The sequence below is a fragment of the Mchenga conophoros genome, linkage group LG15, assembly GCF_057382185.1.
Source record: "Mchenga conophoros isolate Kocher_MC1m ecotype Shallow Benthic linkage group LG15, M_conophoros_male_GT1.1, whole genome shotgun sequence".
Taxonomy (NCBI): domain Eukaryota; kingdom Metazoa; phylum Chordata; class Actinopteri; order Cichliformes; family Cichlidae; genus Mchenga; species Mchenga conophoros.
Window position 1 is genome coordinate 27,155,617 of NC_140540.1, and position 17,436 is coordinate 27,173,052.

The following is a 17,436-nucleotide window of genomic DNA, read 5'->3' on the forward strand; positions in this document are numbered from 1 at the left end:
ACCTTGTAAATAAACTTCACTAGCGTTTTCATCCACTGCTTGCATCTTGGGTCCTCCTTCCTCCACACCACACGGCTCGCCTTCCCAGCCGTGACAAATCCAGAGTTATGATAATATATATAAGCCATGCTTTTTTCTAAATACTGTCATCACGTATTTGTGTGTGTGTGTTTTAAGCATTTTCTAAGGACAGCGCAAAAACAGTAAAGAAAGGAAAAAAAGCCACCACTTTCCTATCGGTGGAAAAATGTACCATGTCGACCAATTAAAAAAAAAGTCAACATGTGGGATTTAGTTGTTTAGGAAGAGGGGAGAGTTTTGGGAATGACGGTAACGGCAGCGAGACAGAGCGAATGAGTGAGAGAGAGAGAGAGAGAGAGAGAGTTTTTAGATGTGGGAGATTTGTGACGTTTAGTGTGGAGTGTTTACTTGGTGTGTTGTGTTGTCTTGTGTAGCTGTTCTGTTGTGTAGTCGTTTTATTTTGTGTGTCACTGAGGGCACTAATGAATGTCACTAAGGCACATTTGCAATGTAAACACTGTCACTAAGTAGAAAACCAGCGGAGTGGTACACATCCTGTTGTCAGGCCTGCAGGTTTATCCCTGTGCTGTTTTTTTTTTACTGGCACACATCATTTGCGGGGCATCTTATTGCAACACCTGATTGTTCTCTCATTTTAGTTTTAGTAATATTTTTAAATGGTTGTACAAAATGAAAAAAACAGCATGTGCATTGGCTGCATTTTTAGATAAATAGTTGTATATGTTTAGAAAATGTACAATTTATATTTTCATTTCAAGTTATAAAAATTTACTCAACATGTCTGTGGTTTTCTTTTTTACAGTAAAAAATACTACTAGGATTTAAGTTCTTTGTGTGATTTCAGATCAGTAATAGTACTATTAATAGTAATAGTAGTACTAATGCAGCATGTCAGTGAAAAAACAACTAAATTCAGTTGAGCTGAAAAGAATGATACCAAAAAGGCAAGGGGAAAAAAAAAAGAAACAATTTGAGGGTGAAATACAAACGTAAACTCAAAAGGAGTCAAAAATGGCCGATTGTATTTCAGACGTCAGTGGGTGAATCCAACAAATCATGAAGAATTAGGTTTAAATTTTTGTTCATGAAAGTGCAGATTTCTGACATTTTGTGTAATTTAAGCTGTAACAATGTGATTGTTTTCTAACAAAAAACAATGTGAAACTCAAGTTAGGCTTGTGTTTGTAAATGAACCGCCCCATGTTGTGTAGCTTTCTGGATTTTATACTTGTTGGGCTACATATTTATTTATTATACAGGCTATACAGTACATAACATCAAAACTCACATGGTTTATGTAACTAAAGTGTGTAATTATGTGGGCTACAGACAAAAATTAAGTTATAGACTATATTTATATGAAAAACATGTATACTTACTGCATTTGAATCATTTTAACCATATGTAACCACCTGCATATGCGTTTGGGGGGGGGGCTTTGATTTTGCCACCCCATTTGATTTCTTTGCCACCCTCATGCCAGCCTAAGAAAATTTCTCTAGATCCGCCCCTGCACTGAGCTCACAGACTTCATCCAGTCAGACCACAGGAGTCGCCCCTTGCTGGCCAGAATGCAGGTCTAAAGCACGTTAGTATTGGTTAGTCACACTGATCTATGTGCAGCATGTGCTGCTTTGCGTCTCTCTGTCGTGTTGCGTTCACTGACCTGATCAAGAAGGCGGCAGCGGCAGACGGTGGCTGGCTGGTTTGGGTGCTGACGCTGTGGGCTGCTGGTTTAACGGGAACGTTCTGGGCTGTACCCGTCACAGTCAGATGACCTCCATCTGCAGTCAGACCCTGACAGATGAGACAAATATCAGGTCTTAAGCCAAAACATGAAATCCAGCATCAGTCTCCTTTTGATGTTTGTTCTGTTCTTAAATCGTTTATTTTTTAATAAAACTCATCACATTTTTCATAATTTACATAATTAATAAAAGCAGACAGTCTCCTTCAGACTGACACCACCTCACAGAGGATCCCGATGCCATCAGACGCCGTCAATGCTGCACCTTTAGAGAAACATCTGTACTCAGACTTTGATATTTATGTTTAAATATATTTTTGTAGCAGTATAATATTTATAGTAAATAATGCCGATATCCCAGTATTATTTTTATTCAGAGGTCAGACTTCCCCCAACGCTCTTTATTTATCAGAAATTGCAGATGAACGCCGTTAGCTCCTGGCTTCATCAGCAGCAGGAGGAGGCAGCTCTGGATGAGGAGATCATTAGTTAATTACCTCAGGTCGTTAGCCTGATCGTTGCCATCCAGACTTCCTGTTCTGCTCAAACATGGCTGCTTCAACCACTGAAGGCTTTTTCCGGTTTACCGTGGCTAATGGCTAGTCCTACTGGGCTAATGACCGGTCAGCTGGTCTGCTGCTATAATTACATTTCATCATACAGAGCAGCTTGTTTTGTCCTTTTGTGCTTTCATTCCAGGATAATGGAGCCACAGATGAGTGTGATCTCAGAAACGTCCAGCTATTTGCAGCTGCAGTAGCACAGCTCCTGTCTCTGGCCTCAGATCCGTGGCCTAGTTATGGTGAATTACCGCAGTTACAGGAAGTGGCACACTGGGGCAGATCCACTCTTCAGCTGTGTGACCGCAACACGCTCGGCTGGCTAACAGGATTACACAGAGAGCCGGCAACGGGATAAGCCAGCGCCAAAACGCCATCCTGAGTGAGACCAATCAAACACGAGGGCCACAGAGCACGCTGCGATTACCGCCTCACGGCTGTGCAGTGATGGTTTCCATCCAAGTTTGGAAGAGGAACAGACACGGCGAAGGTTTAAAACATCAGAGCAAAGAAAACATGCTCTGTGACCTTTCACCTTCTGCTTATGTCATCACTGTCATCATGTCACACCTGTGTGAAGGTTTAATGAGTGAATTATTGTAACTGTGCTGAACTTGACCTTTGACCTGTGGGATATGACTGGCTCTGAGGCATGTTGTGTGGTCAGGTGTGTATGTGGCTGAGCAGGATAAATCCATAAAATCATGTGACACTCGTTTTCATCATCTTCACCTCAGCTCTGACTCTGTTTCTCTTTCTCTGCGTCACCAAGTCAATGTTCACCCTTTCACAATAAAAGCCATGTCTATTAAATAACACCTACTGAAAAGCAGCCACTGAAATGCAGTGTCAAGGACATGACATCATCACAACCTCTCCTCACACTGTGATCGGCGGCCATGTTTACTCCTGCCCAGGCGTAAGTCTGAATGCCAATCATGGAGCTGAGATAATCCTGAATATGATTGTCTGAGTTATTATACAAGAATCCATGAAACAAACGATCCAGGTCTGAGGAGGTGCATTGTGTCAACAGTGGGACTGTGAGGACGTATCCCCATGGATGATGACGACCTCTGCGAATCGTGAATCTCAGAACGATCATATCACTGCTGTAGGAGAAGGAGTAAAACGGAGCTGGTGGAGGATCAGAGGCTGCCACGATTAAACTCAGCATGCTGATGGCAAATAATGAGGCCCATGATGAAGACCTGGCTTCCTACAGCGCTTTGAGAGTTTTTAGTCCCGCTGCCGTCATCACGCTGTCACAACTGCTCCATCAAACACCTGAGACTAACTTTGTCTTTTTCCAAAGGTTGCTGCTGAAGGTTGGGAACACCGGAGAAACTGGAAATTTCAGTCTGTTATAACTGCAGCTGACACACACACACACACACAAAGAGTTGTAGCCTGACTTTACAGCTGCATTAGAATCATGTGCAGTGTTGGAGTCAAATTGTTAAATGTCGTCATTGTGTTACTTAAATTTGTAAGTCTTAGTTCAAACTTATGAAACGCCAGGACTGCCATAATGAATTAATTAAATACACCATTAAATAATTAATTAAATGTGGCAATAATTAATTAAAGTGGGAAATAATTAATTAATTAAATATTTTTGATGCATTGAATTAATTAATTATTGCAACATTTAATTATTTATTTAACATTTTAATTAATTATTGCCACATTTAAATAATTATTTAATGGTGTATTTAATTAATTCATTTTGGCACAGTTGACTCCTTCAGGTCTCACCATGAAATAATTTTATCTGTCAACCTCATCCATCCAACCCAGGAGGCGGGGTTAACGCTGATCGAGTCAGAACCATTGCTTTGGCCTTGTGGCCATTGTTTTTAGCACACAACAACCGACATGTTAAAACTAACAGAACTGAACTTTGAAAAACCTTGTTTGTGTGTCATCAATTACCGTTTTAATATTTTTTAGCCGAGAATGTAGTGGTTTAATCTTCAGATGTGTGGTTGGTTTGTCAAGATAGAGCCTCTTTGCAAAAGCCCTTTGATGATTTCGGAGATGTCTGCCCAGCCCAGTCTCATGGCAAAGGGTGGGATAGACCCGCTTGCCTCGCAAGCAATTGAGCTGTTATTACCGCCAACAAAATGCAGGTCCTGGTACACAGCTGCCATAACCCCCGCAGTACACTGACTTCATTTACTGAGGTTATATTTATTGGGTTTTTATTTCCTGATGTTCGTATGTGTCATACCTGTTTCAATTCTACATTAAAAACATGTTTAAGGAGGAGAGAGAGCAAATAAATCCGATTAACATCAGATGTTTGGGTTTTTGTTCAATAATGAGCATGACCTGCATATAAACGCATAAAAGAAATAACGTTGGTGTTTCCGTCATGTAGTAACTGCTAGGTTTAACTGTACAAAGGTTGTTCGACACTATGAAACACATACAGACTCCATGATGTTCAGCTAATATTTTTATTGTGAATATTAATCATGAGGGTAAACGGCCCTGTACATCACGGAGCGAGGTCAGCATGTCCACGATATCTTCAGCTTGTGGTGGACCACAGGTGTGTTCCTGTGTTTTGTGGCGCGATATGCGCAGTTGATGTTGGACATGAATAAAGAAGAAGTAAGAACTGGGAGTTCTGTGTCATTGATGCTTACCTCCACATTGGTGACCCCTGATTCGGGCTAATGTAGTGACCTCCGGGGATGCAGCCATGGAGCGCCTTGGCATTGTAGAGCGTTCGAACAGTGCATGGGCCTCTCCGCTTCACATGGTGCCCAAATCGGACGGTCAGTGGCGACCATGCGGAGATTTCCGCCGTTTAAATAATGCCACGGAGAATGACCGTTACCCCATCCCCCACATTCAGGATTTTTCTGCCCATCTCGCCGGAACATTGATTTTTTCTAAAATTGACTTGGTGCGGGGGTATCACCATATTCCTGTGCGCGCCAAAGACGTTCCTAAACCTGCTGTCATTACCCCCTTCGGCTTGTTCGAGTTTTTGCGCATGCCGTTTGGCCTGAAAGGTGCTGCCCAGACCTTTCAGCGGCTGATGGACTCCGTTTTGCGTGGACTGCCGTTCGGTTTTTTTTTTTTATCTGGATGATATATTGGTGGCCAGCTGCTCAGCGAGCCAGCACGAGTCCCATCTGCGCCAGGTTTTCCAGCGTTTGGCAGCGCACGGCCTGATCATCAACCCTTCCAACTGCCAGTTTGGGTTGCCTGTTCTGGATTTCATCGGGCACCGCATTTCCGCTGAAGGTGTGCTTCCGTTGCCCAACAGAGTCCAGGCCGTTTCGACTTTTCCGCGTCCCACGTCGGTTAAAGCGTTGCAGGAGTTCTTGGGGATGATAAATTTTTACAACCGCTTTTCTCCCCAGAGCTGCCCACCTGCTACAGCCACTCTATGCTGCCTTAAAAGGTAAAACAGCCAAAGATCCGGTTGACTGGCTGCCGGAACGCATCCAGGTGTTGTCTGCGCTGGCTGACGCCACCCTGCTGGCCCACCAGCTTCCGTCGGCGGAGATCGCGTTGACCACCAACGCGTCCGACGTGGCAGTGGGTGGGGTGTTGGAACAGCGGGTTTCAGGTCTCTGGCAACCGCTCGCCTTTTTCAGTCGTACGCTCCGGGATGCTGAACTCAAGTACAGTGTTTTTGACAGGGAGTTGCTGGCCCTGCACCTCGCGACACGACATTTTTGTTTTTTCCTCGAGGGTCGCAACTTTACTGCGTACGTTGACCACAAACCTTTGACGTTTGCGATGTCCAAGGTCTCTGACCCATGGAGCGCACGCCAGCAGCGCCAGTTGGTGGCCATTTCAGAGTTTACCACAGACATTCAGCATGTGGCTGGTAAGTCCAATCACGTCGCTGATTGTCTCTCACGTGTGTTGGTTTCTCCGGTGTATGTCGGCGTCGACTACGCTGCCATGGCCGCTGAGCAACGTGCTGACCCAGACGTCCTTTCCCTTCAGTCAACAAAAACGGGCCTCGTGCTGGAGTACACCCCGGTGTGGGACGCGGTCCGCACCTTCTTTGCGACGTTTCCACCGGCCGCCCCCGCCCGGTGGTTCCCCTTTTGTGGCGTCGTCGTGTTTTTGACTCGGTGCATGCCCTCTCTCATCCCGGCGTCTGGGCCTCGGTCAAGCTGGTCAGCGCCAGGTTTGTTTGGCCGGGCCTTTGCAAGACGGTGAAAGAATGGGCGGCGGTTTGTATCCCATGCCAACGCTCGAAAATCCACCGGCACACACAGTCACCCCTTGAACCTTTCCGTGTCCCGGGTAGGCGTTTCGATCACGTTCATGTGGGCCTGGTTGGTCCCTTGCCGCAGTCACAGGGTTTCACGCACCTTTTGACTGTGGTGGACCGCACGACCAGGTGGCAGGAGGCGGTACCCTTGGCGTCCACGACAGCGGTGACGGTGGCCAGGGCTTTTTTGTCAACGTGGGTTTTGCGTTTCGGTCCCCCTGCTAACATTACCTCGGACAGGGGCCCCCAGTTTGTTTCTGAGCTTTGGTCTGCTATGGCTGACGGCCTGGGGGTCAAGGTCCACCGCATCACAGCATACCACCCGCAAGCTAACGGGGTGTGCAAACAGTTTCACCGGTCACTTAAGGCCGCGCTCCGGGCTTCCTTAACAAGTGGCGACTGGGTCGACCGTCTTCCATGGGTTTTGCTGGGATTGCATAGCGCGGTTAAAGAAGACCTCGGGGTTTTCCCGGCTGAACTGGTCCTCGGCCAGCCTCTCCGGGTCCCTGGGGAATTCTTACCTGAGAGCCCTCCCCCATGTTTCGATACCTCTTTGTTGCCTTTTCGCCCCCCCAAGAGACTCATTTCCTGTTCCTGGTCCTGTGCACCACTGCCTGCCTGACACTTTTGTTCCGAGTTCGTTGGACTCTGCTCCTTTCGTTTTCGTCAGGCACGATGCCCATAGGACTCCGCTGCGTCCACCATATGACGGGCCATACAGAGTTCTTAAACCAAGCAACAAACATTTCATTTTGGACTTTGGCGGTAGGCAGGAGGTTGTCTCTGTTGACAGACTTAAGCCTGCACATGTTATGCAAGAGGATCAGGTGGTCCCGGCCCAGGCCCCTCGCCGCGGCCGCCCACCTGTCACCGGGCTGATGGATTCTGTTTTTTCCCCCAGGAGCGACCCAAAATCAACGGAGTCCGACTCGTCTGCAGCTTTTTCTGACCGCCAGTGCCAGCCTCGCTCCCGGACTGGGTTGCCCTCTGTCAGTTCCCCACCCCCCGGTTCAGCCGTTCCGGCCGTTTGCTTAAGCCCCGGGTCCTGGACTAGTTCTGCTGGGTGTTCGGGGGGCATGTGTGGTGGACCACTAGAGGGCTCCACTCACACCCAGTGTATAGGAAGTGTGTTCCTGTGTTTTGTGGCGCGATATGCGCAGTTGATGTTGGACACGAATAAAGAAGGAGTGAGAACTGAGAGCTCTGTGTCGTTGATGCTTACCTCCACAAGCTCTCTGAGTTAACCCAGCGTTTCCCAGCTGACTAATCTAACGGTCATCTACGAATAATTCACGGGTCATATCAATATGATTTAACAGAAAATCATCCTTATTACTGCCCACTATTCCAGAGACGTGAAAATCTACAGCATAAAGAACAAAAAATTATAGCAGTCTAACGCAACACTGTAACAGAGATGAGCGCGTCAGTTTGTCACAGATCAAAGTGAAATGAAAGTGATTGGTTGAACAGGTGTTCGTGATCTGTGTTTTCTGCATTTTCATCAGCGTAAGAGACTCAGCAGCAGATTAGAATAACATTTGTACATTTAACAAATCACCAAATTAATACACAGAAGAAACTATCAAACCTGTTCTGACAATTTGAGTTTGTATTCCCTCAGCTGCAGACTCGCTGCTGTTTAAATGTTTGAGAGAGAAGATTAGATATAAAAAAAAAACGTCAAACATAGACTCAGTCTGAGTTCACATTTGATATTAGGCTAGGACGTAAAGTGGCTGTGCCCTGTTTTAAGATCATATATGTAAAATTGTTGTCTGACCTCCGTCGATCCAGCCGCTCAGAGTCCGTGGTTACCATGGTTACTGCATAAGTAGCTGTAATTTAAACAGCTGGCATTTTAAAACTTTACACCACCACCATTACTGCCTGTGATTTGAAATGCATTCTGGGATACCTGGTTTCCCCAAGTCCATCGATTATCTAGGATCGACCTGTCTTGACTTACTTTGCACAGCAACCAATCAAATGTTAGAGAAGCTGCAGTGGCAACCCCGCCCACTTAGTTTGATGGGTGAGGCTGACAGATAAAATTATTTCAAAGTGAGACATGAATGGGACAATAGTGCCATAATGAATTAAATAAATAAATCGGTAAATAATTAATTAAAACTGTCAATAATTATTTAAATGTGTTATTAATTAATTAAAACAGTCAATAATTAATTAAAGGTGTCATAAATATTTATTAAATTAATTATTTCTCATTTTAATTAATTATTTAATGGTCTATTTAATTAATTCATTATGTCAGTCCTGGCGTTCCCTACAAACTATAGGATCAATGACATTCTTTTGTTTCTGTTGACATGCCCAGCCTGTTGAACGGTGGGGGAGGCTATAGTGTTTTATTATGAGACATCCTATGTGAGGGTTCTGTTTTCTTGTTTAGTAAGCTTCCTGCTTTTATGACCCTTTTGTGGGCAGGAGGTCACACAAACGCACCCCCAAACACAAACACACACACTCACATGCATACACACACACACACATTCTCGCACATGCATATACACACACACATACACACATGTGCTTACACGTGCACACACATACACACATAGTACCTTATCTTTTAGAACCATAGGGGGGGTATTAGGGTGGTGCTTGTGTGTACTGTAACTGTTTGTGTGTAACAGAATAAAAGGCGGCAGGGGAAGCTGGTTCTTTGGACTCGTTTGACACCGAGGGCAGAGGACCGAGGGCAGAGGACTGCTGCCGTCTGGCTCCCTTTGCTAGCAAGTGAAATTGATCGATCGCTGATTGTCTTGCTTCCTTGCTTCGTTAATAGGAATACGTTTCTAAACCAGCGGGGCCTGTGGAAGCGCAGACCCAACATGCAGAAAGAAATGTGAGGCTGAAGCTTCTGGTTTCTGAGTACAGGTGTGCACGTGTGTACAGGTGTGCACAGGTGTGTGTGTTTACAGTTGTGCACAAGTGAGTACAGGTGGAGCCATACTGAGCAAACTGGTGTGAGATAACTGAACAGTTCATATGGAGACCAGCAGAGAGCGCACGTTTGGAGAAAATACAATCCTGACCCAGGTGACCCCTGACCCTTGACATCTGTGGTTCTCCTGAACAACTAGCTAAATAGGGTGCTTACCGCACTGTTTCGAAGCTCAGGTGTGCAGCAGGAGACCCTCCACACCCCCTCCAGATTCTGAGCTGGGTTCAGGGGAAGGGGCGTTACTGTGGCGAGCCCTTTAGCTCCGCCCCCACCGAGGTAGGTGCTCTGCACTATGCTCGATCTCCATGGGGCTCCTCCCTCCTGCTGCTGCTCCTCGTGCTTCCACCTCTGCTGCTTCACTGGGAGCTCGTTGCAGACCCAGCTGCTCTCTGAGATTGGGGCAGCGCTGGGAGTGGCAGGGCGTGGTGCCATCTCCCCGCTGATGCCCAGAGCCCGCTGCAGAGCGAGTTGCCTCAGTTGCTGGAAGGAGGCACCGCATACATCACAGTGGGCTTCGATAGAAGTATGGCGAACACGGCGAGGCAACTGGAGACGCTGGAGCTTATTAAAGAGGAAGGAGGCATAGGCCAGATCCTGGAAGAGGTGAAGAGAGAGAGGACAGTCATGTGGAAGGTTGGACAAAATAACAGGAACACCAAAATCCAGTTACTGACACAGCTGAGGACCATGAAGAATTAAAGCTGGCAGAAATAATCTCAAAATAAGTTAGCTCACTGCTGGTACAGCTGGACGACAACATGAATCAACAACCAAAAACTGTCAGAGCAGCAAGCTTGGAAAACCACACACACACACACACACACACACACACACACACACACACACATCTGGTATTCATATCTTGTGGGGACATCTAATTGACATTTTGCTTTTCCCTAACCGCTTACCCTAAACCAGTCTTTCTCAAAGAGTGGTACGGCACACAGGCTGTCTCTGGTGCTATGCGGAAAATCTCAATTTTCTTTAAAGATTAAATAATATACTATTGTGGAGGTATGCAAAGACGACACGAGAGTTCCTGAGGCTTTTCCGGGAGGCGGAGTCAACCAGAAAATGTGTCACTGAGCGTCAGTCCTCTATAAAGAGTAGCCCTTCCTTATCGCCAGCGGTCGTGGCCGCTACGGAGCGCTGGTGGGAGAATTGGTAGGGCTGCGGGAGATGCCGCCAGTGAATCGGAACCCTTGATGCCAAAGCTCCTGGTAGCCAGGAGAATGCGATCCGCTTCTTCTGCAAGTGAGTGGTAATCCTTCGCGACCAGCAGCAGGTAGTTGGGGAGGCACCTATCGTAGGAAGACATGAGTGAAGAGGAATCCGCCGTCATCCGTTCCTAACAAGGACAGCGTGCCCTCCATAAGCTTGAGTGCGGTACCATCACCCAGGCCCGAGAGAGAGAGGAGTTTCTCAGCCACTCTGCATCAGAGAGGGAGTAGCGCCAAAGCAGCAGTGCCTTGAGAGCGGTGTATTTCCCTTGGGTGGGGGGATCCCGGAGGAGGGTCATCACACGGCGGGTGGACAGCTGATCCAGCAAGGCCACCACATGATGGTATTTTGTGTCGTCGGCTGAAATGCCACGAAGAGCAAACTGAGTTTCAAAGTGCACGAACCATGAAGTAGGGTCGTGATGCCAAAAATCCGGCATCTTATCCGCCACAGCAAAAATTAAAATGTATCATACAGTGGGGCAAAAAAGTATTTAGTCAGCCACCGATTGTGCAAGTTCCCCCACTTAAAATGATGACAGAGGTCAGTAATTTGCACCAGAGGTACACTTCAACTGTGAGAGACAGAATGTGAAAAAAAAAATATCCATGAATCCACATGGTAGGATTTGTAAAGAATTTATTCGTAAATCAGGGTGGAAAATAAGTATTTGGTCACCTCAAACAAGGAAAATCTCTGGCTCTCACAGACCTGTAACGTCTTCTGTAAGAAGCTTTTCTGTCCCCCACTCGTTACCTGTATGAATGGCACCTGTTTGAACTCATCATCTGTATAAAAGACACCTGTCCACAGCCTCAAACAGTCAGACTCCAAACTCCGCCATGGCCAAGACCAAAGAGCTTTCGAAGGACACCAGGAAAAGTATTGTAGACCTGCACCAGACTGGGAAGAGTGAATCTACAATAGGCAAGCAGCTTGGTGTGAAAAAATCAACTGTGGGAGCAATCATCAGAAAATGGAAGACATACAAGACCACTGATAATCTCCCTCGATCTGGGGCTCCACGCAAGATCTCATCCCGTGGGGTCAAAATGATCATGAGAACGGTGAGCAAAGATCCCAGAACCACACGGGGGGACCTGGTGAATGACCTGCAGAGAGCTGGGACCAAAGTAACAAAGGTCACCATCAGTAACACACTACAACGGCAGGGAATCAAATCCCGCAGTGCCAGACGTGTTCCGCTGCTGAAGCCAGTGCATGTCCAGGCCCGTCTGAAGTTTGCCAGAGAGCACATGGAGTATACAGCAGAGGATTGGGAGAATGTCATGTGGTCAGATGAAACCAAAGTAGAACTCTTTGGTATAAACTCAACTTGTCGTGTTTGGAGGAAGAAGAATACTGAGTTGCATCCCAAGAACACCATACCTACTGTGAAGCATGGGGGTGGAAACATCATGCTATGGGGCTGTTTTTCTGCCAAGGGGACAGGACGACTGATCCGTGTTAAGGACAGAATGAATGGGGCCATGTATCGTGAGATTTTGAGCCAAAACCTCCTTCCATCAGTGAGAACTTTGAAGATGAAACGAGGCTGGGTCTTCCAACATGACAATGATCCAAAACACACCGCCCGGGCAACAAAGGAGTGGCTCCGTAAGAAGCATTTGAAAGTCCTGGAGTGGCCTAGCCAGTCTCCAGACCTCAACCCCATAGAAAATCTGTGGCGGGAGTTGAAAGTCCGTGTTGCTCGGCGACAGCCCCAAAACATCACTGCTCTCGAGAAGATCTGCATGGAGGAATGGGCCAAAATACCAGCTACTGTGTGTGCAAACCTGGTAAAGACCTATAGTAAACGTTTGACCTCTGTTATTGCCAACAAAGGTTATGTTACAAAGTATTGAGTTGTATTTTTGTTATTGACCAAATACTTATTTTCCACCCTGATTTACGAATAAATTCTTTACAAATCCTACCATGTGGATTCATGGATTTTTTTTTCACATTCTGTCTCTCACAGTTGAAGTGTACCTCTGGTGCAAATTACTGACCTCTGTCATCATTTTAGGTGGGGGAACTTGCACAATCGGTGGCTGACTAAATACTTTTTTGCCCCACTGTAAATGAAGACAGAAAACTAAACAGCAGTGGTGTCTGTAGGGTTACCGATGTTGGGCTAGCTGGTATATAATGATGTGCTGTGTGGTGGCTAGTGACACAGCTATGTTAGCATAATATAAACACAGTGAAGCTGGAGGATGAACGCTAACTTTTTTTCCACTCAGTGAGGGTTCCCGATGGTTATGAACAAATGTCAGGAGAACAACTGCAATATAATGTACTGCAATATAATAATACTGCTGAGCTGTAGTTACATCGTAAGGTTTTAAAAACTGAGCTTGAAAATGAATAGTGATGATAAAAACTGAAAGAGGCCGTCGGTGATCACTGACTGTTTTAGGGGCTTGTTCAGATTAAATAGCAGTAAAACATGTTAAAAACACAACATCCTTGTTTGGGCCCGCAACTAGGTTTCATCAGGTCATCACTCCAAGATCCCACCTGTTGCAAATGTTTTAATGCAGTACAGTTGTTATTATTATCACATGTCACATCCTGTTTATGACAGTTAAAATAAATAACATTCATATAAGAAATAAAATTGTCTCGTGTAAACTGTATGTGGTGTTAAATAGGCCTATTCTACTGTACTTTAATGTCGGTCATAAGGGTCGTACTTCAAGAGCCATATATTTTAAGAGGTTGTACTCATTGTGAAAAGTTTGAGAACCACTGTTCTAAACCTAACCATAATCTAACTGTAACCCTGACACTAAAACCAGAAGTCTCAAAAGAGTCTCAAAAATGTCTTCAAACTTGTAGGAACGGGGATTTAGGTCCCCATAAGTGTGTAGTATAGTAAACTTCCAATTTTTGCTCCCCACGAAGATACGAATACATGCTCATATGCACATACATGCACACTCTCACACACACAGACAAACACACACTCACTCACACACACACATACACAGCTGTCAACCTCAGATTTACAGTTGGCTGTGTCAGGGTATTACCTCCTGTTGACTCGAGTCACTGATCATCAATGGAGGTTGGCGCCCTGCATGATTGGAATAACTTCACATGACCAATCAGACAGCTGCAGCCCAACAGCCCGAGCTGAAGAGCTTCACCCTAAAATCAAACGTGCACGTTTCCTCGGCCCTGCAGCCGTTTGTCCTGCTGGCTGCTGCGGCAAGCTCCATGTAGGAGTTGAACTGTGTTCATGTTCACGTGAAGAAATTTCTCACTTTGGCCCAAATAAAGAGCCTCTCTCTGGAGTCACTTTCAGAAACCAGCTGCTCCGACACAAACAAATCTCTCTGACAGTCTCTCTGACCTCTGACCTCTCCCATCTGCTGCTGCAGAGCAGCTGGCAGGATTTCAGTTAAAAAAAACCTCATCAACAAGAACCACTTCTGAACTTTTACAGCCTAATACGAGCCATGAGAGAGAGGAAGTAACAGAGGAGGCTGACAGATGGAGAGAGCCAGATGAGGTAAAATGGGGAAAAAATATGAAATTAACATTTCTCATCAAAAAGCAACTTCCTAAAATGATTAAAAAGATCATCCAGTCAGAAGCTTTCACGTAATGTGACCATGTCCAGGAGATGCACAGCTCAAGCTGAACAAGATCATTGCAAACAGACACCGAGCAGAACCTCATGAACCCACCTGACTGAAACACGCACAGCAGGAGCTGTAGGTGGAGCTTCAATCATGACATCATCACTGAACTCATCTGGAGCTCAAACTCTTTGTAACGTCAAACTATCAAACCTTTTCTACCTGCTGACACCTTACCGCTCAAGCCGACACACTTGCAAACAGACTGAATGACCGATCCCAGTTCCCTGATCAAGCTGACCCTGGTTCCCTGGACCAGCTGACCCCGGTTCCCTGGATAGTCCAGGTTGTGCAGTCTGATCCCGAAGCTACTTCCACGCTGAGTGTAGTCTCAGTTTGAGAGCAGCCGGCGCCTCTCTTTAAATCACTTTTTATTCACACACATGACAGAGAGCTGTTCCATGAGCTGGGACCCTGCATCTGCAGCAGGCCCTGTGCTGATGTCACTTCCTTTTCTCACTGTGGTCAGTCACAGCTGTGGCTGCATGCTCACAAAGGATATCAACGTTTTAAATATGATGCATGAAATCCCTTCAAGAGTAATACCTGCTCTGAAGCAGAGGTGGAGGTGTTGGAAGTGGTGTTGGAGGTGGAGGTGTTGAAGGTGTTGGAGGTGAGAAGATGTGCTGAGGTGAGCTCACTCAAAGTGTTTCAGGGTGTTATATTATTGACCACCAGGACCGCTGTGTAGCTCCTCAGGAGGGCCCTTTACTATCCGAGCATGCTCCTCACACTCACTTTAATCACATGATTCATAGTTAGGGATGGGTACCGGTGTCCGGTGCCATGATGGCACCGGTTCTGACATAAACGGTAGTAACCAGACCGAAAAGCAGCGTACATTTCGGTGCTTTATTTCGGTGCTTTTTTTTTCCTGAGCTGTGATACACTTCTAGCCAATCATTTTACGTTTCCGAGGATAGTAGGCGGGTCCAGGTACGTACGTTCTGTTAGAGCAGAGCTACAAATTAAAATGCCCAAGGCGAAGCGGTCAAAAGTCTGGCTGTACTTCACAGCAAAATATGCAAACTCAGCAGCCTGCAACAAGTGCTTTAAGCTGATACTGTGATACTGTCAAAGGAGGTAACACCTCAAATCCGATGAAACACCTGGCGATGCATAGCGTTTTTTTAAAAAGCCGAGAAATGCGCCGTATTTGATAGCTTGCTGCGAGACCTCACACCGAGCACATCTACTGCGGGTGGGTTGCCTGTTATCGGACCCGGAGTTAGCAACATCCCCCAAAAACACGAAGAGGAGAGTCCTGGCCCCTAGCCCTGCCAGTGTAGTGATGTAGTGATGACGGATGATGATGGCAGCAGCAGCCGTTCTTCTCTGCGTGAGTAGCTTAATGTTGTTCGGGTGCAATTTACATTGAGTAGGCTAACCACGTTATTACATTAATGCATGTAAGGTGAACTAGCAAACATCATCATAGCTACATGCAGCTGTCTTCTTGTTTGATGGCAGATACTCCCTTCACCCTGGCCAAAAAGGCTAAAATGACCAAAGAAAAAGAGGGAAACAGCTAAACATGAGAGGTTTTTGGACAAAGTTTGTGTTTTTTCCATTGTTTAAGCACTGCTTCCAGCCAAGAGTGATACCATATATGCCCCACAGCTGCAGAAAAGGCTAACATTGTTATCTTTTTACAAAAAACCAGCTGAACATGAGAGGTTTTTGGACCAATTTTGTGTTCTCCATTCTTTAAGCACTGGTTTGAGCACCGTTTAAGCACCGGCACCGTTTCAAAAGTACCGATTTGGCACCGGTATCGGATAAAACCTAAACGATACCCATCCCTATTCATAGTTGTTATTAATCTCTGGTTCAACAAACTCTAAGTTTTCCAGATGCACTGCCTTTGGGAAGTATTATGAGTATCACTTCCCAGACCGCCTTCGAAACGAGGACATCCGACGGAGATGCGACAACCAACCGCCAATCGAGGGGCAAATTCAAGAAGAAGAATCTCTGGTTCTCTTCCACAGCATGTCTTTTATGCTGTCTTCCTTCTCTCACCCCAACCGGTCACAGCAGATAGCTGCCCCTCCCTGAGTGATTTTGGTCTTACTGAGTGAAACATGAAGTCTGTATGTTCTGGATTATTCAGAGCATGCTCACTCTGGCTAACTACCTGTCAGTCACAAGTCATCAGCCAATGAGAGCGCTGGCTCACAACTGGATCCACCCCTCATGGATATTGCAACATCCACCTTTGATATACAGTCTGTGGTTTAAAGTTTATCTAAAGACAGAGTGAAGCTGCCCCTGACCTTCTCTAAATCTCTGCAGCGCTCTTCCCCAGCACAAGGCCACACTCCTGCTTCTCTGTGACAGAGTGAAAAAGTTTTAGACGGAACAGGTCACCTACTGATCGGAAGGTTGGTGGTTCGATCCCTGGCCCCTCCAGTCTGCATGTCAAGTATCCTTGGGCAAGATACTAAACCCCAAGTTGCTCTCCGATGCATCCATCGGAGTATGAATGTGTGTGTGAATGTTTTTTTTGTTTTTTTTTGTTTTTTTTGGGGCCTGTCCCGTTTGGCTCTTTTGCCCTCAGAATTGTTGTCTAAAGGCAAAGAAAGATGCCCAACGGATTTACTTTACCAAACTGACCATCCCAGCCTTGCCGTAATGGTCCATTTGATTCACCTTTTATTGTTTATTTTATTTTCACTTACTGAATACGGGACAGACTTGACTGGGGGAAAGAAGGGGAGAAAGAAAGAGGGAAAGAGAAACAGCTGAGAAGAGGTACGGGGGAGAAGGGCAAAAGACAAAAACCAACAGAACGGGCAGAGAAAAAAAATGCATATATCAATCACCTGGGTCACCTGCTGAGAAAGAAAAAAGAAAGCAAGCAGAAGAGAACAAGAGTAATAGAATAAACAACATCACAATTATATATGGGAATATGACAGTAAATACTAAATGTTAAACATTATTGTGCAGCATGTGTGTGTGAATGTTGTTAGAAAAGCACTCAGTTTAGAGTCAGT

The 17,436-nt window shown here is 45.8% G+C and overlaps 1 protein-coding gene across 3 annotated transcripts in view; it reads right to left on the reverse strand.

The window, feature by feature from the left end:
- Positions 1-17,436, reverse strand: part of LOC146558527 (kinesin-like protein KIF26A) — a 73,435-nt gene that overhangs the window by 40,475 nt on the left and 15,524 nt on the right. For 2 of the 3 annotated variants that reach the window (XM_085246307.1, XM_085246308.1), the window contains exons 3-4: positions 9,723-10,160; positions 1,709-1,839 (exon numbers count right to left, since the gene is read on the reverse strand). In XM_085246307.1, the coding sequence (XP_085102433.1) occupies positions 1,709-1,839; positions 9,723-10,160 (569 nt within the window). Of the gene's footprint in view, positions 1-1,708; positions 1,840-9,722; positions 10,161-13,825; positions 13,924-17,436 lie in introns of those variants that run through there. The other variant, XM_085246309.1, reaches the window with a different exon arrangement.